General features: G+C 43.1%; 1 protein-coding gene across 4 annotated transcripts in view; it reads left to right on the forward strand.

The window, feature by feature from the left end:
• bcar1 (BCAR1 scaffold protein, Cas family member) overlaps positions 1-19,841 on the forward strand; it is a 65,813-nt gene that overhangs the window by 20,843 nt on the left and 25,129 nt on the right. The window contains exon 1 of one of the 4 annotated variants that reach the window (XM_034878560.1): positions 5,484-5,837. The exons of the other annotated variants lie outside the window; for them this stretch is intronic. Within the exon in view, the coding sequence (XP_034734451.1) occupies positions 5,826-5,837 (12 nt within the window). The 5' untranslated portion in view covers positions 5,484-5,825. Of the gene's footprint in view, positions 1-5,483; positions 5,838-19,841 lie in introns of those variants that run through there. 4 annotated transcript variants of the gene reach the window in all.

Below are 19,841 nucleotides of genomic sequence, written 5' to 3' on the forward strand. Positions count from 1 at the left end.
CCAACACAAAGCCCAACACACAGGCCAACACACAGGCCAACACACAGCCAACACACAGCCCAACACACAGCCCAACACACAGCCCAACACACAGGCCAACACACAGGCCAACACAAAGCCCAACACAAAGCCCAACACACAGCCCAACACCTTGCAAAGCTCATAATTAAGTTATTGAATCCATAATGCACCAAAGGCTTGCCTTCTCTGAAGAAGAAGTGCAGATAGTGGTCTGCCAGCGGGCTCTCCCGGTTTCATTCTGCCATTCCCAGTACGTCAACATAAAGTTACTAACTAATTAATTACTATGTGACATGTAAGAAATACTCGCTGTAGTGATGTCGGTGTGTCATAGTGAAGGAGGTAAACACACAATTTAGGGTTTTTTATTTAAACCAAATGTAATATATATTTGTAGAGATTATGTGTTGACTTAGATTTAAAGGTAATTTTTTTCTGCTGCTCATTTAAAGAAAATTAAAATCTCATTTACACCCTTTTATTCATAAAACATTTAAAAAAGAGAACAAATGAGGACATTTTCTAGCAACTCAGAAACCGGATTCAGAAAATCCTTATTTACCCCTGTGGGCAATTTGGTGTGTGTTTGTGTGTGTGTTCCATATTCGATGTCACGGTAGGATATGGAAGGATTTCATTTCCACAGAAGAGAAAATTTAAATAAGATGGTGATCACAAACTGTAGCATTACACACACACACACACACAATAGAAAACCAGTATTAAACATCACTGACTGACCACACACGCATCATTATTGGGACAAACTATTCTTACTGCACAAGTCTTTTGTATAAAAAAAAAAAAAAAATCTTTTATGATTTCACTTGATTGTTCCTCTTTTTATTATATTTTATTTCAGTTGTGATGTGGCTGATCTTATCATCAATTTGTGACAATATGTTTTTTGCTGTGTTTGTGTGTGTGTGTGTGTGGGTGTGTGTGTGTGTGTGTGTGTGTGTGTGTGTGTGTGTGTGGGAGATACAATCGTATCTTGTACGATCTTCTGAACCGTTACTGCTTGTGGTGAATTATCAAAGCACCAAATGCGACAGTTATTTGGGATTTTTGTGAAATATGTGCACAGCTCTGTAGAAACCTTGTACCTCCAAAGTGTCAACTTGACCAGAACAACAACCTTGTTTAATTTTAAGGTTGGAAATGTATTTTAGGTAAGAGCTAAAGGTTGATATGAGCCCGGGTGGGTTGGAAATGGCCGTCAGCCTGTGGAGATATCGTTAAAATCGCACAACAAGGTTTTCAACCAAGAGCAGCCATTAGTGTTTTGTGCTCCAGGGTGAGGGAGATCACTTGCTGTTATAATAAGCTGCCTAAATAAGGAAGACACACACTCACACTCCAAGCGCCACACTTAGCGTGTGTCAGCCGCTGGGCCAGAGCCGAGAGCTGACAGGGGTTAATGAAGTTATTAACCATGAGAATGGAGGAAGAGTGAACCGAGAAGAGGAGATACTCATCCTTACACACTGTCATTCATCTGATTCTGCACTTAAATTAAATGAGATTTAATCCACACTAGAGTGAAGGGCCGGGATGCAGAAGAACAAGAGGCAATCATTAATTTTAGTCACGCAACTTAGTCAGGAAAGACACAGGAGACAGCCGCTTTCAGCTCCACGTAGAAAGATCTGGAACAAGATCTGGAAATATAGAACGACAGGGATGCCTTTGGTTCTTAGTTGTGATCACGTTGTCCGACTCCGGCTCCCAAATTACAAGATGGCAGCGCCTGTAACCTAGAAGATGTACGCTTCACTTTTATACAGCGAGAGGAACTGGATTGAGATTGTTGTATTATTGTAAGTTATTGACTAAAGAAGCATTACCGGAAACATTTTTAATAAATCCTTCAAATTTGACTATATGGCTTCAGCAATTAACAAGACGTTCTTTAATGTCGTGGACTTAATGTCGGTGTCTTTTTTACATATAAATATATATATATATATATATATATATATGAAATCATTTTTACGCATCGGGTTAGATCCAGTTTAAGCACCTTTAGCTTTAGTATTCTTTTAGCACCGGTATTGGGACAAACCCAAACCAAATCATAGCTAATCCAATCCGAAAGGATTAGGGTTCTGGCATTGGGTAATGAAAGTCGCCCATCCCGTGGGGCAGCACCAAGCGTGCATTTGAAAATCTCACTGCACGCCATTGGATAACACTACGACCAATCACAAAAACACACGGGGTGACGGATCCAGATCCCCGTACGCTTAGATACCAGCAGAGCTAACTGCTAGATTAGATTGTCGTCATCTGATCAGCTCGCCTCTGTCCTCAACCACGCCAGATACACCGATGTGATTGGTGTAGCTCGCCTACCAGGGCATAGTTAATGAGCAGCATTACTCAATGCCAGAGTAATTCGCTGAGCAGATTCACATTGTGCTCTCATGAGAACTGGTTACCATGGTACAAAGCTACTTTCTTGTCCCAGAGGGAAAACAAGGCTTTCTGGGTATCATGGACTTGACTGTCTGTGGTGATCCAGCTCTCCTTACCCTGAACTGGAAGGGAAGACAGAAATGGAGCGTTCATGAAGCCACTTCGTCAATAGAGTCCATTACCATATTCACATTGACCTACATGACCTGTGTGTGTATGTGTGTGTGGCATGCACTTGTCATTTATAGGTCAGTGTGACAGAGGCAGTTGTGTAGTGTGGTGGTCAGAGAAGGCCGTAGTGTGTAGGTGTGTGAGGAATGTTCTGCTGGATTGTTGGCATCAGACACAATGTGACCACTGTTGTTCATATATTAGAGGACAGGCAGGAGGACCAGGGGCACACAGCAATATTTGGAAACCCTTCAAATCTAGTTGATCCGGGATTGCTCCGGTGCGGTGGAAATTCCACCGGATGTCCCTCATTTGGGCCTGATTTGCCCGTCCCCGTCCTGTTTCTGTCTCTGTATGAGCCATAGACCATAGTCTGAGGAGACATTAACCCTATGCCTCAGAAATCCACTAAAACATACATAGAAACAACAACAAGGAGTAAATCCATCTGATATAATAATACAAGTAAAAAGAGTACTTGGGATATAATTGTAGATATTAAACAAATTATATGCATGTCACTCAAAGGGTACTTTGAAACAATGAAACAGAATGGAAAAATAAAAATGATAATATATCCATCCATCCATCTTCACCCGCTTATCCGGAATCGGGTCGCGGGGGCAGCAGCTCCAGTAGGGGACCCCAAACTTCCCTCTCCCGAGCCACATCAACCAGCTCCGACCGGGGGATCCCGAGGCGTTCCCAGGCCAGGTTAAAGATATAATCTATCCACCTAGTCCTGGGTCTTCCCGGAGGCCTCCTCCCAGGTGAAAATATATAAATTTCTCTATTTATTTAGCCTTTCATTGTGGCTGGAGAAGACATATTTAGCTGCTAGCCATGCCGTGTTTTTATCTTCCTCTAATAAAAAAGAAAGCTTTTAGTTCTCAGTGTAGGTAGTGAAGCCTGGTATATTTTTCAAATTTTTGGAAATATAAGTCTTCATGTCTCTCTCTCTCTCTCTCTCTCTCTCTCTCTCTCTCTCTCTCTCTCTCTCTCTCTCTCTCTCTCTCTCTCTAAAGACCATCTGTCTTCACAAAACATGTTTGATGGTAACGTGTTTGTGCTTTAGAACGTAATCACCATGAAACAATAGTAAAATAAGCTTAATTTCTCTCTGTCTACTGAACAGTGACACATCCAAGTACAAAACATTTGGTCTCAACTACGGCCAGAAAACACTTAGTTACGTTGTAACCTTGGTTCTCTGAGTGCAGAGTCTCTCTCTCCACTATACACATGGAAAAAGTAACAGTGTAACTGTTAGTTACTTGTGACTTTTGATTGAATAAAGGACTATTTATTTTTCTTATTTCTTCATTGTAGTTTTCTGTAAAAATGTGTTAAAGTCGCGAATCATCTCATAAACCCAATCTGGTGTCTGGTCTCGTGAGCTGGGTGTCTGGTCAAACCCATAGTACCCTGTGATCCCCACCGCTCCGTGTTGCATCGGTCTTTTTGATTCCACATTTGATTACATTTTTGCTTTTTCTTCTGTTATTTCACTTTTCCCCACTTAACTGTCTGAATAGGAATACTACAATGAGCAGTGCTGATTGGTTACTGATAGTCCATAGAGCTCTCCCTAATCAGCGTGTATTGACCTGGCTCAAGGGACAGTCGATGCACACCTCCGCTTCTTGTTGCAAAACTCTCCCGCTGACCCTCAGAGAGTGGGTTCATGACCTGGGGGTGGGTGGGTGGGTGGGTGTGTGTGTGTGTGTGTGTGTGTGTGTGTGTGTGTGTGTGTGTGTGTGTGTGTGTGTGTGTGTGTGTGTGTGTGTGTGTGTGTGTGTGTGTGTGTGTGTGTGTGTGTGTGTGTGTGTGTGTGTGTGTGTGTGTGTTTTCTCCCCATGTAGTGTCTGTGCGGTTGATGGACTTTCTTTTACGATTTCAGCTCCTAACGATCACAGCAAATGAGAAGAATAATCATATCGCACACAACATTTAGCAAATAAACTGTTACGGGTGCAAAATTTTAAAATGCTCATATTACGCTCATTTTCCAGTTCATAATTGTATTTAGAGATCAAATCAAAACCACCATATTTTAGTTTTTGTGTGTTGAGCTCTCTGTTTTAGCTACAGAGTGAGACATCTCTCTTCTGTTCAATCTTTGTTGGAAGACGTGTATGAGGGCGTGCCCTGACAGTACCTAGGTAAGGACTACTAGCCAGTCAGAAGCAGAGTATGAGGGCCCTGACAGTACCTAGGTAAGGACTACTAGCCAGTCAGAAGCAGAGTATGAGGGCCCTGACAGTACCTAGGTAAGGACTACTAGCCAGTCAGAAGCAGAGTATGAGGGCCCTGACAGTACCTAGGTAAGATCCACCAATGTGTATTTTGTAACTTGTGCGAGAACTCTGGATTTCTGGGGGAATGTTGAAATATGTTTAAAAAATTCAATGGAAGTATTCATTGATTTTACCTGCGCAGAATGTTAGATAGGTTCCATACAACGTACATGCATCCAAGTTATTTTGGGGCAGTTTGCTACAAAAGGACATATTTCTCATATAAAAACTTTGAAAATGGGGACAACGCAATAAGGCAGGGTGACGCAGGACTACCGATCTGAGTCCAGAGACAATTAGAGATGAGGTAATGCTGTACTACACTCACATGTACTTCACTGTGTCTAATTCCCCAGCACTGGCAGTCTCCCACAGCCAGGGGGAGAGAACGAGAGAGAAAGAGAGAGGGGGGGAGAAGGGACAGTGGGAGGGCACAGCTCGTTTGCATGAGAAGAGCTCCTTCAGGCCAATGGCCAGACTGGATACAGGGAATATCAGGATCCAACAGGAAGTGACGTGTCGGGTTACACACTCCTCCCTCTTTTCCTCAGGCAAGAGAGAGAGAGAGAGAAATAGGGAGGGAGGGAGATCAAGGAAGAGAGAAGGGGCGAGCGGGGCAGAAGTAAACGGGCCAAGCATCAGTCTCATTCTTGCTGTGTGAGATCACACAGCGGCAGAATGTGTCGGGATCTGCTTTACTCCTACACACAAGACTGAACGGGACACAAGGACAGGCACAGGGAAGGAAAAGGAGGGAGGATACAGGGACATAGGAAGGAAGGAAGGAAGGAAGGAGGGCAGAGGAGGAGACCTGGAGGAGTTTGGGGATCTTTTGGGATCTACTCTCGACAGAGGATCGAGTTGGCAAAGTGTCTCACAGGGGCTGAGCTACAGCCGCCTCACTGCAGCAGGGTCAAAATGAACTATCTGGTGAGTGTGTGTGTGTTGGACTGTGTGGGAGTGTGTGTGTTTGAGAAGGAGGTTCAAGTGTGTGCATGCTAAATCACTGCCTCTGTGGCACTCTCTGGCTTTATAAGAGTCCTGTGCCTTTTTTGGTGTTTGTCTACTCCTTCATCGCCCTATGGTGTTGTGTGTGTGTGTGTGTGTGTGTGTGTTTTAGCAGGACCTGGTATACCCCAGCTGTGCATGGACTGAGGTGGGGAGGGGGGGACTTGAGTACGAAGAAAAGGAAAATGTGAAGGGGGAGGAGAGGGAAGCTGGAGTTAACATTTTCTCTGCGGATTCCTACCTTTTATTGGCTCTCAGCGGGGGGGGGTGGTGTGTGTGTGTGTGTGTGTGAGGCAAAGTTTGAAGTCACACACAGGTCGAGGAAATGTCACTGTCCTGTAAAGGAATGTGCAGAGACAAAAACGGTGATCAAAGTTCCTCCTGTTCTGTTTTCCCTCGAGTAATCTGTTGTCTTGATTTGTACGGACAGAGTTTTTTTTTTAAGTCAAAGACTTTTCTTTGTTAGGCCGCTGAACAGAATAAAATGGAATCTATATGCTATAAGAAATAAGTCAAAGACAAAAGGATGTTACATTTCTAGGTTGCAAATCTGAAGGATTTAGTAAAAGTTTGACTGTAATCCTCCTGAGAGCTCACTGCGCATGTTTTCTTTCCAACTTTCTTCCTTGAATGCACCCCTACACAGAATGGGATACACAGCAGAGGGCCGTCGTCCGGTTTGTGGCAGAAAGAGAGGGAGAGAGAGAGAAAGAGAGAGAGAAACAGAACCGTGGCCTGTCTTTCTGCTGACTCAGAGGAAAGTGGAGAGAGGTTTCATGGCCAGAGGACAGAGGCAGAGAAAAATGCTAAGAAAGGTATTGGCGATGACAGTGATTCTGTAAAACAGAGAGACACAGAGAGGACTGGTTGACTGCCGGAAGAGAATAACGGTGTGGTGAGGAGACAGAGAAAAGAATGGAACCAAAAGAGATAGAAAGAAAAAGAAGTAACAGTCCGTCCCTGCTATTGTTTGAAAGAGGCTTCTGCGTCAGTGTTGGCTCACTGCTAATGTCATACCAGTGTGTGTGTGTGTGTGTGTGTGTGTGTGTGTGTGTGTGTGTGTGTGTGTGTGTGTGTGTGTGTGTGTGTGTGTGTGTGTGTGTGTGTGTGTGTGTGTGTGTGTGTGTGTGTGTGTGTGTGTGTGTGTGTGTTTAGGGTAACTACACAGTCAGGAATGTGGCAGACAGTGAACTACTGCGGAGCGGATCGCTGTGTGTAACGAGTCATTACATGGTAGTAATTAGTGTGTAATTAATATAAAATAAGGACTGGGAGCCAGCCGTGTCCAAGCATTGCCAGTGACTGTACAACGCTGCCATGTTGTTTCTGCTCATTCATGTGTATTTGGACGTAATGTCAATTTTTCACTAATAAATGGCCTCAGTATGAAGTGAAGCGGGTCACTGTTAAGAGTTATACGCATAGCGTCAGAAGCGTTTACTCTGAAAGGAAAGAAAAGCCGATAAAGAAGGAAAAGAATAGTTAGGTTTTCCATATTTGTATTAATCTTTGAAAGAAAAGGCGTGTTCCATGGCAGCACATCAGGATCAGGACCTAAAGCCAGGGGCTTACCACTATGATCCGTGCGTGTGTTGAATATAAAAGGTAAAGATACTTTTCTGCATTTGGCCCGTCCCTCAAAGCAGTGGGCGGTCGCTTACAGCGCCCGGGGACCAACTCCAGATCGTAGCCAGTGCCTTGCTCGAGGGCACCGACTGGAGAACCTATTGCATGTTTTTTGGATGGGGGGAGAAACCGGAGCACCACACAGAAAGTTGCTGTGAGGCCACAGTGCTAACCAGTGGGGGTGGTGATGGCATGTAATGTAACCATTGGGCCACCACGCTGCTATCAGCTGGATGTGTCTATGTCAGGTTAGACTGGAGGTCATGGGAACCACAATCTCTCATTTTTGCCCATTAAGCCTTTCAATCTTCATTTAATACATTAACTCTCATGTTGTCCTTGGGTCAGTTAGCCTGTTTTCCTATATCAATGTTCGTTTTAACTACCCAAACTAACATGATTGATTCCACCCAACGCTCTTTGGCAAGTACACAACTCTACTTTCATTAATTTTGGGGGTCTTATTAAAATTCTATACTATTTGAAAAAAAGAAAAAATACTGATTTTGAAATAGTATTGAGTAAAAGTTGACATATTCCAGTCTGTGATTATACATCAACATACTTTCCTTTAATTTTAGTCTAAATAATTCCTAATTTCTGCTTTTCTAGCTCAAAGATTAGGTATAATTTCCTATAAATGAGGTTTATTGACCATAAATTCCAAAAATAACTGTAAAACTAAAGTTAACAAGTTAGTGATACATAGTGTGGAAAACGTCAAAAAAAGTGTCGAAAGTGTTGAAAAATGGGACAAAAACATGAGAAAAAGTTAAAAACATCAATAAAAAGTGTCAAAGTGTTAATCTTAAATTTTGAAGCGAAGACAACACAAGGGTTAAATAGCTCCTGCTATGACTGTTACAATACATATTTACTATACAAATTGTAATAGTGTACTGAAGGAGGGAGCACATGAGGACTGTTAAAGGACAATGATGATGACTATGACGTCACATAGCCAATAAACCATGTCCAATATATTTCCAATGGCAACATTGTGCAGTATTGTCCACTCCATATACCCGTAACATAGCATTAAGTAGACCGAGATCTTCTCAAGTACTTATCTCTCTCATAAGTACTCTCAAGTACTTCTGATTTGGGAGCCAGAAACAATGACAAAAAAGACACATCTTTAGTAAATATGTCATAAACATCTAGGTGGCAACTTTTTTTTCTTAAAGTTGTCTTATTGGATCTATAGTTGGAGGTTGAGAAGGATTTGTTTGGGCCAAGTTATAGTCACATACGGGCCCGGTTGGACAAAGCATGATCAATTAGAGGCCATAGAATGGTTTGGACCCCTTGGGGGAGCAATGGCATTGAATTTGGTGCAAGGGCTGATGGGACCATGTTGACCAGTCTGAGTGTGATACGTACAGATTCTACTGTTAAGTCTTCAGATCCAGTTGCTTCCCTGGATTCACTAAGTTTCACGCTTCATGCTCTTTCCAACTCTGTGCCAGGTGGTGCCGACTAAAATCACTTGATTTATGACTGTGATGTTAGAAATCCCCCCCCCCCAATTTGGAAATACAATGACGGTGCTACAGAAGTGAACAATGATGCAGAGAAAGTAGACCTTGCTTTGATGAATATACTCAGGCTTTTTGTACACCAATGAAGATCTATGGCTCAGAGGAAGAAGTTGTGCATGCAGCATGGTTAGTCTGAGTTCCAACCACATCACAAACAGCAAAACCCAGCCGTCTTCCCCCTTGGTTTACATGTAGACGTTATATTATGCATGCAGGTCCTCGTCATGGATTGCAATATGAATACAGAGATATGAATGGCAGTCTCAGTATCGCAGCGGTCCCCCTTGAGTCAGTGCATTTATTTGTCCATTTATTTCTCCTGACTCACTGACAAGTTATAGAGGCCTGACACACACACACACACACACACACACACACACACAATCAAATAACCAAATCTAAGCCAAACTACACGCTCGCTAACACTACTTCACTATACTACGCTCACTTCTCACTCACATAAACACACAACCTCTGCTCCACTTCAACACAATGAGGTCTGGCGCAAACACACACACACACACACAAACACACACACACACACACACACACATGCTGATTAGCCCACCCCTATCTACCAAACCACACACAGATCCACTGAAAATAGTCATCTTCCCTGACCCCCCTCAGTTAAAGCACACACGTCAGTCAGTCAGTAGAACAGTGATCAGCCAACCAGGACACAGGACAATCAGTCAGTAAAGGTCTGCTCTATATTCTTTCATTTAGACCCTGAACCCTGTTTCCACCCAGATCCTGACAGGGTGTCCCAGGACAGACGCTTTAGAGCCCCTGTGGGACTCAGACATGCCAGCAGACGTGACTCAGAGACAGTCCCCTTTGACCTACATACCAGGAGGTTCTGGGACACTGCCCAGAGCACCTGAAAAGGCTTTGGAGACGCCGGGATGGACAGTTTGGGGCCACAGTGGTGTCTGATGGTCTCTAGAATGTTAGCTTGTTAGATGCATAGTTGTGTTCAGGAGGAGGACAGCGGGTTGGACCGTGTGTGTGCGTGCGTGTGTGTCAACCTTCCATGCTTTAGTACTAAATAAAAAAGGGACAGTGGAGACACTGAAGACTAGGATTGAGTATGATTTGATTTAAGTTTGAATTAGGACAGTATTTCTCCTCAATAATAACAATATTTTAATTTTTTCTGTTTTAAAAACGTTTTAAAAAGTATGGCTGTAAAGCAGGTGTATATTTTCTGCCACTTTGTGAATGTTTGTGGGTTGGGATTTGCATGTCCATGCTGGACCCAAAAACACCTATTATGCTTTTTAGATTTTGAATTTGAATTGATGTATAAAGTACAAAAAAAAACCATTTCACTCCAAATGGAGCTCTCTCTCCCACAGAGCTCTTTTTCTGCCTAAAAACGCCTCGCCCACATTCCTGTTTGAGATTTCTCCATTAGTGATGGCACTGATAGAGAAAGCCAGCCCAGTTTTTCATCTGAGCTGCCCATGGGTGCTGTGGCTTGTTTGAAATTGGGTGACCAATCACAACAGAGTTGGCCAGCTGACCAATCAGAGCCGACTGGGTTTTGGGCGCGCCAAGATCCCAGACAGAGGGTTTCAGACAGAGGAGCTGCAGAAGTATGCATGGGCATAAGATGTTTTTTGGACACCAAAGCATGTAAATCTGTTCTAGTAGACTCCATGATTACAAATATGATGCAGAAGAGATGTATAATAGAGAAGAAAAGGAGCAATTTCTGAAAGCTTCATGTCCGTCAGTGTGGACAAAACAGGAACATCATTTATTTATGTCCATTGATTGATTCATTGATTGATTTTAAGTGCACCACATGGTGCTCAGCTGTTTGGTCCGTAAGCACCAACAACTCCGATGGTCATGGAACAGTTCACAATGCAACTTCTTACTTTATATCAAACATCTCAGACATTTCTTTCATCGATTATCCCAATAGTTGGCTAATGTTGAACAGTTGAGTACTAATCCATTAGTCGATGACGTTGCAATAACACAATCAGCACCTTGAGTATCTGTATTGTCGCCCCAAAAATTAAAAAACGGCAGATGATTGGATGAAAGCGTCCCGTGGGTCTGGCTTCTCTGGAAGCCAGACTGTCATGGCGGCTCGTTCGGAATATGATCTTATATTTTACAAAAAATAGTTTAAGAAGAAATAGGCCATGCAGCTGCTGAATCTGTCTTCATTTCAGACTGATTAAGGTCAGTTTAAAAGATTTTCCCCAGATTTTGAGAGGCGTTTGTCACGCTCATCCCACTCTTCATTTCCGGGTTAGCACTCCACCAATCAGATTGGTCATTGAGTGCTACTACCCGCCTTCCGATTCAACATGTCAAATCAGACAAAATGAAAGCCGAGGGATCCTTTTGATGGACGACGGCCCTGAACACACCGGACAGACTCGAGTCACCGACCTCGCCACACTGTCCCACGGCTGATTGCCGGGTTGGCTTGGCAGCACGGTGGTGAAGTGGTTCACACTTCTGCATCACAGCAAGAAGGTTCTTGGTTTGAATCAGGGTCATTCCGGACCTTTCTGTGTGGAGATGGTATGTTCTCCCCGTGTTGGCGTGGGTTTCCTCCGGGTGCTAGGTAGGACTACAGTTGGAAAACACTAGTTTATTTACAGAAATGTTGCTAACTGTGCATTGTCCTAATCAAATAAATAACAATACAGTGTGTCATTGCCTTTAAGGGTTAAGTTACTCGACACTTCACGTCATAGTGATAATCAAACTCATTTCCAGCTGGAAACTCAAACTTGTTGGACCTCTTAAACTGGCACACATGTAACGTTCATCCTAACATGGCACCTTGATTAACCCTTGTGTTGTCTTCACTTTCGGGACCTCCTCGTGTCCCTCGGGTCAAACTGACCCGGGACTTATTTGGGGTTTTAAAAACAATTCTGAAATAAAAATATTACTTCATAATCTATGAATGAATATTGTCTTTATCTCAATTTCCAACAATTTAGATGACATATATGTTTAGGGAATGTAATCAGTCTCTACCAGCACACAATTAAAAATTGAAGTGGGGCTCGTTTTTTGTCATAAGGTTATAATTCCTGTTAAAAATCCACTATGGAAAAATTGTCATATCCGGAATCATTTTCTTAACTGAGTCAGGAATACATGTTTAATCACAGGAAATAAGGTAAAGCCGTTGATTTCCAGGTAGAAAAACGTAACTTTTACCATTTTGAAATGGGTCAATTTGACCCGAATACCACACAAGGATTAAGTTTTAAGATGTAAAACGAAGGGCTTCTCTTCCATACTGACGGTTTAAGTTCCAATTCTCCCATGTATTACAGTGGTTAGGACGCTAAAGCTTCCTGCCAGTAGAGTATCCAGTATGTACCTGCATCCTCGCAGTACAGTTAGCAGACAACAACAAGCTATGAATCACTGGATGTTTTTCCCCTCCGCTCACTGCTGAATCATAGAGTCAACACTGCAGTCTCAGCTGCAGCTTTCCCAACACATTTGTGTGAGTGATCAAAGTGTCACAGTTCGCCAGTGGGGAGATTTATGCTCCTGTTGTTGTGAAACCATTTTTAGCCATACACCTTTGGTCTGTTGTTTTCCCGAGCCTTTCTGTGGAGGTATAGCGTTCCAGAATAGTGACGAATGCTTTTCATGCTGCTCCATGTCACTGTGGTTTTGAGCTTCTGTGTTTTTGTGCGTTGAACTTCATTAGAAGTATGTTTTGGGCAGAGAAGTAAAGAGTGTAATCTGTCTGCCACTGACACACACACACACACACACACACATCCGAGGGTTTAGCTCAAGTCTTCGCTACCTGTATAAGTGCAGGTTAGTAAAGCCCTTAAACACAGGTGTGTGTGTGTCTGTGTGTGCTATTCATAAGTTCCTACCAGGGTTGTCTGTCAACAGGTTAAGCAACACTCAGGCCACGCCCCCCCCCCCCCCCCCCCCCCCCCCCCCCCCCCCCCCCCCCCCCCCCCCCCCCACCCGAGCCTCTCCTGTGCTCCAGGCTACACAATCCCTGCTGTTGTTCCTGCTGTTAGTCATGGCCTGAAGGCAGGAATTCCTCAGCTGGGATCATCACTGGTTAAAGCAGCAGCACCGAGCAGGGCACCTAAAGCTGGGGCGGCTAGGATAAGCTAGATATTTTTGTAGTTTTAGCAACAAAATGTGCAAAAATAGATGTGTTACATCAATGTCTGTTTTAATTCACATATTTATAGTGTGAAACTTAATGGTCCCATATCATGCTCTATTTCACGTTAATTCTTTTATTTTGGGGTTTCTAATAGGACATGTTTACATGCATTAATGTTCAAAAAACACTTTATTTTTCTCAACCTGTCTGTGTTCACCCTCTTCTGAAAATGCCCAGTCTGCTCTGATTGGTCAACGTTTCTGGGTCTGAGTCTCTTTGCTGTCATTGCAGCTGGGGAATGACTCATAACAGAAAGCACCATTAGGGCCTTCAGGGACCATTTGGACAGAGTCACTTTCCTAAAAAAACTTCATGAATTTATAGAAAAAACACACGCAGAGGCAGTTAGGGACATCTACCACAAATGTGGTCTCTAATAGGCGTGATGCACATTTAGGGAAAGTCTTGGCATTGCATTTGCAATGCCAAGAAAGGTTGGAGGAGAATGGTCAACATCAGAACATATATACCCTTACTTTTGGTCCCTAGTATTGGTAAACCTCTAAAGCAGGGGGGGTCAAACATACGGCCCGTGGGCCAGAACTGGACCACCAAAGGGTCCAATCAGGCCCCCTGGATGACTTTGCAAAGTGTGAAAATTGCAGAGAAGTAATTAATTCCAATTCCAAATTTACCACTTCAATCTCAGAGAATATCCAAGTTCTTTCTCCGTAAATGTACAACTTAAATCTTAGAAATTCTAGAGTTTTTTCTTAGAATATTCCGCCTCTGTTCCAGGTGGATAATATTAATTATTTTTGACTAGAGTGGGCCTTAGAATTCTTAGAATCGACTTGTGTTTTCCAACATCAAACTGACAAACTCTGTGGCCAACACAGTTTCTGATCTTTCTGGAATGGTGGTCTGGCCCACTTGAGATCAAATTAGGGGTCTGTGGCCCAGAAACTACAATGAGATTGACACCTCTACTCTAAAGTCACTGGAAATTACAACTAACTTCCCATAATGCAACTCCGTAGTTTCTTACCTAATGGTTGGGGTATGCTCCGAAAGAGTTAATTTGTAAGACTGAACATGTCGGATGTGTTTATAGCTTTTCCAAATGGTCCCTTTTGGAGGTGGATTGAGACACCGTGTCCTTTAATAAAGGTGTCAGGGTGCACATTTTTTAGCCCGTTTCCCCTGGAAGTCACAGTGTTGCACTCTGTTGTTCACAGGAAACATTCAAACCCAGCTTACTTTCTCACCCCCACACACCTGGCCAATCACAGCGTGAAGTGATGTGTAAAGTTGGATTGTTCCAGAACTGTTTGGACTTATTATCAGGGTTATTCAGAGCAACAGCAGACACGATGCAGCTGTTAAACTGATCGTGATAAACAAAGCATCAGTGGAGGATCTTTAAACCTCTTTAAACCTTAAGGTTTGACGAGATTTGATTAATTCACCGCACTAAGGTTTACATCCGAGCTCTATTTTGTACCATAGAAAATTAGAGCACATCAGTACTCTCACACAGCAGTGAGTATTATGATGGGGGACTAGTACAGAGTCTGCTCTGCACACATGCTGTAAGCGTCAGTGTCGTGGCTGCAGGATCAGTTGCACTCACAACTCTTGACGTGCCAGGTCAGGAAGAGAGGGGGGGGTGGAAAGGAAGGACAGACTGAAGGACAGACTGAAGGAGAAAGAGGTGGAGGCTAGGATAAAGAGAGAGAGAGAGACAGAGATAGGAAACGGAATACCATGATTTGTTTTTCCAAGAATCTGAATTTGTGTGTGGGGACACCTCTGGAATGTGAGGTAACAGGATAGTTGTGTGTTTGTATGTGGAGACTGTGGAATGGTGTAGTAAGTGTGTCTTTGTTTGTGTGTGTGAGAAAAGAGAAAGAGGGGAGTGCTTGGGGGGGGGGGGGGGGGGGGGGGGGGGGGGGGGGGGGGGGCAGGCCCAGGCTTGCACACCTCAGCTATGCAATGATACACACAGTTTGTTACACAAGGGCACGGGGGGAAGTTACTGGAACACTGAAACGTTCAATCCCACAGAAGTTAATTTTGAATTCTAGAGGATATTTCCAAAGGGTCCAGATGGGACTTAAATGCTCAACAGATCTGGAATCAGATCAGATCTGGAATCAAATAGCTTCGAATGAAGAGCTGATACACAATATATATAAATATATACGTATATACACACACACACGCACACTAACGGTCAAAAGTTCCATTGTAGACAGAATACCAGCTGAGATGAGTTGCATTGTTTTTTTTAACCAGGCCAGTTTTCAGATTACATTATGTGCTTACATAATTCCAAAAGGGTTCTCCAATGTTTTCTCAGTAAGTTTTTTAAAATGATATCAGATTAGTGAACAGAAGGAGCTTTTGGAACATTGGATAAATGGTTGCTGATAAAAGGCAATGTAGATATTGCATTAAAGATCAGCCCCCTGGTTGTGTCTGGTTGTGTGAGGATCGTTTATTTTTTGGCCTTTAAAGCCAGCGCTACATTCATTCCTCATTTTTATTTTTTACCATTCACTTTTTCACTGAATACATTAGATCAGACATGGCACACAAATACAGTCAAGTACCGTTAAAAAAACTACCTGAGGCAAACTAAATACACAACAGAACACACACGCTGTGGGAGGACAAGCACTCTGGGTTTTTAATGACTGTTTTCTATCTTGTGTAAGGGGAGACAGTTAGTCGCGTGTGTGTGTTTGCGCGCGTGTGTGCGTGCGTATGTGTGTTTTATCACCCGTTACAGCTCCAATACAAGTCCTGTTATGCTCCCATTGCATCTTTAGTTTGGTGCTACATGCTGTTAAGGATACCTCTGTCGACTGTCTGGATGAGAGGAGCCGCTCTTGACTGTACATGCAAGACATAAATATGTATACTGTCGGGTAAAAGAGTTTAACATTATGGAAAACACTGTAGCCAAGTGCCAGGATTTGATGGAGTTTCAACAGGCAGAGCAGAGCACCCAGCACCTGGTCTGTGTCCAGTCCCAGGCAAGTGTGTGGCATTGAAGCTAGGACAACTTTCTCTGTGATCACTCATTTCAAATGTTGATCCAGCAGAATAAACGGCTGCTAAAAATAATGTGTACAGTCGTAACATCATGGTTTGGTGGCGATCTGTTCCCCTCCTTACCAGATGTTGGCTGTTTTTCCGTTGTTCAGGTTACTGTTACTGTGGACCGAGATTTCACTTGAGACACACACTTTGTGACACTAGTCCCGCTGTGCTCTGCCTAGCCCCGGCTCAGCCAGGTTCCCTCCAGGGTGCAGGGAGAACTGAGCTGTTGCAGGAGACTGAGTGCAGGAGAGCTGGCAGATGGACAGAGCAGACGAACAACAAGAGAGAAGAAAGAGAGAGCAGAAATGAGTTGTGACTGCTGGAGAAATGGCAGCATGGGTAGAATTGAGTTGGAGAGAAACACACAGAGAGGGTGCCATAAAGACACACACACACACACAAACACACACACACACACACACACATACACTCTCTCTCTCTCACTCACTCACTCACACAAGGTACATAAAACCTCATGTGGCAAGCTGGTATTTGTCCCCAGGGGTCAAATAGGAGGCAAGAGACAATGGATGTTAAGCGCCACACACACACACACACACACACACACACACACACTGACACAGATGAGCGACCTGTCTGTACGGAGCTCGCTCCACCAGCTGTTCACATTATTTTCTCCTCACTGGACATCTCTCTCTCTCGGTTTCTTTCTATTTCTCTCTTTTTCCCTGTTCAGCAGTTGGGAGGGCTAGATATTCTATTTAAATACAACTTGACAAAAACTTATGTCACCTAGCCCTAATTATTTCAGTCTTGGTTACACATTAACTAGTCGTCATTACATGGTCATTGTTGCAACTTCCTGTGATTAAGTATTTAATCTAACAGCAGGTCACTTCACAGACCTGCTTTAGTAGACCAGCAAATCACATACTGTTAGAACTGCATCAGCTCATTTTCAAAATTGATTTATCTGCTTATTTTTCATATTCATTAGCTGATATGTCAGATATTCCCAAGACCTCAAAGTCTGTCTACGCTGACATCATGACATAAAACAGAGAAGAGCAGCAGAATGGTGATAAAAGATTCCAGCATCACTTCGTGTGTTGGATTTGTAAAAAAAAAAAATCTCTCCTCTGCATCTCTTTTGTCAGCCCTCTGCTCTCTCTCTCTCTCTCTTTTATATCCCTGACGACACAACGCCGTTGGTGTGCTGATGTCGCCTGGCGGCAGCCGGTTGCCCCGGCGACCATTCAGTGTGGCAATACCACATTGTTGGGGCCTGATTGTGCAGGGATTTATCCCTAGAGGTCCGGGTAATGTGGTTTAGCTCCCACTGAGTCCCATTTCTCCACACTCCCAGACTGCCTCTGCTGACTGGACTTCAGTAAGGGTCCACTTGACGGCTTTCTCACGCTGATTACCAGACGAGGATGTTTGCAGGCGTCCAGCCATGTCAACATACAGCTGATTGGGCTTTTTAGAGGATGAAACTGTGGATTTAGTACTCAGAGTGCCCAATAAAAGGTCACCTTTTATATTTAACGTGCATAATGTGACTACATATAGAAAATAAGTACCTTTTACTTTACGTCGGACCATCAAGCACTTTGGCCCAGAGCTGAGTATAAGTCTCTGACTGTAAAATGAATACCCATGCATACATCAGATAGAATGCAGCTTTAAGGAGTCTCTCCCCCTGCAGGAGATCAGATATAATGCAGCTTTAAGGATTCTCTCCCCCTGCAGGAGATCAGATAGAATGCAGCTTTAAGGAGTCTCTATGCTTTGTCTATTAATTATTCTATGGTATAAATACTAAATACTAATACATTTGTGGCTACACATTGCAGACCAAAAGTCAAAGCGTCAACTCTATTTTCTTTGCATTGCTTTCTGCGGATGGAACATGATACTGTCTCAGAGGTGTTCACAGGTCTGAAGCTTTGGAACTGATCCAAAATGAAACACTCCTATATTGTAAGTTGCTTGTTCAAGCAAGTGTGAGGAAGAGTGGTGGACGGGTTGAACAAACAGGACTTTCACCCAGAAGTCTGAAACGTAAACAGCAAATTTATCTTACTTCATGGAGCAAACAGACATCATGTTCTGCATCCCATGCCTAACCGCAAGTGAAGTAACATAACAAATGTACTGATTTTAACCCAAGCCAAACTTACTATAAGTCATTTTGGTGCCAAAACCTAACCATACTGGGACCATTGCATAATATTAATGACTGTTACTTTCTGTGGTGTAGATATGAGGATGGAACAACGTGCAGCAGTTAGCGTTGCTGGTCTGCATACACTAAAGGATGAGTCTGTGTTACCTTATTTGACAGAAATCAATGCATGTAGCTGTTATGTCTGACAATTTAACACATGTCTTGACACATGTACCAAAAACCTCTTTTGGGAGGCGTCAGACATCTCTCCGCTGTGCGCTAAATGAGTGTTTGGTATAAAATCCTCTGGTTGCTGTGGTTGGATCAGAGTCTGAGCTGATATCTAGTTTAGTTTATCTTAGTTCTAGTTTATAGTAGAACACATCAGAAGCACCTCTCCCATCCTGGATCCAATAACATGTCACCATGACCGGACCGGGCCACACTGCATGTTGGTTGGTATGCAGCAGTTGTTCAGCAGAACTTAGAGGAGCCTAGTATTTGGGCAGAAGACCACTCAGCTGTGGAATTTAGTCAGAAACCATAGAAATATTTAGCAAGTGTAGGCATATTCTGTCCTGAGAGGGACTGGAGCCTCACATCTCTCCTTTCCTACCGTCTGCTAGGATTCCCACAGTCACTCTGTTTGTGCAACCATAGATGTTAATAACACAATAGATAAGACATGTAATACTGACTTGCCATTCAAGGAGGCTCATGTTGTCTTCATAATCCTTGTAGGTTTCCACCAATACATCAACTCTGTTTTTATTTACGCTAAGTGATGAGCATGAGACAACTTTCCCTTTCTAGAATGAACCAAAAAAGATTCCGGATAGAATTTGGATCATTATAGCTCAAAGAGAACAAATCATGCATTCAATGAACGCAAGATAAATGTGCATTTATATTGCAGAAAATCAAATTTTCCTGAACTATATATACTTAATATCACTGTCTTTAGTATTCTAAATGGCTAATTTACTAATTTAGGAAATATCCTTGATGTAGAAATCCGACATAGATTCAGTATTATGCCCCACAGGCATCTGATAACAACCAGATGGATGGATGGATATTATATAAATTATTTCACCATAAACCCTGTGACTTCCTGTCAGTCGGCGTGGGCTTAGTTTTGCTGAGAAGAAATGAGAGATTTCTGTCAATGAGGAGTTGTTTTCACTTTATTCCATAACTTGAGCTGAATCTTTGTTCTCAACTAACTCAAAGAGACAGAAATAGAGAGAGCATGAGAAGCTATTCAGGGTGATTCTGAGAGCTCGGGGTCGAGTCACCGACTCATCCTCCAATCAGAAGGCTGTGTGATTCATCCTCATGCACTTCCTGTTTCTCTGGGCACTGGAATGGACTAACGGGGGGGGGGG

This window comes from Etheostoma cragini, chromosome 8 (genome assembly GCF_013103735.1).
Source record: "Etheostoma cragini isolate CJK2018 chromosome 8, CSU_Ecrag_1.0, whole genome shotgun sequence".
Classification (NCBI taxonomy): Eukaryota; Metazoa; Chordata; class Actinopteri; order Perciformes; family Percidae; genus Etheostoma; species Etheostoma cragini.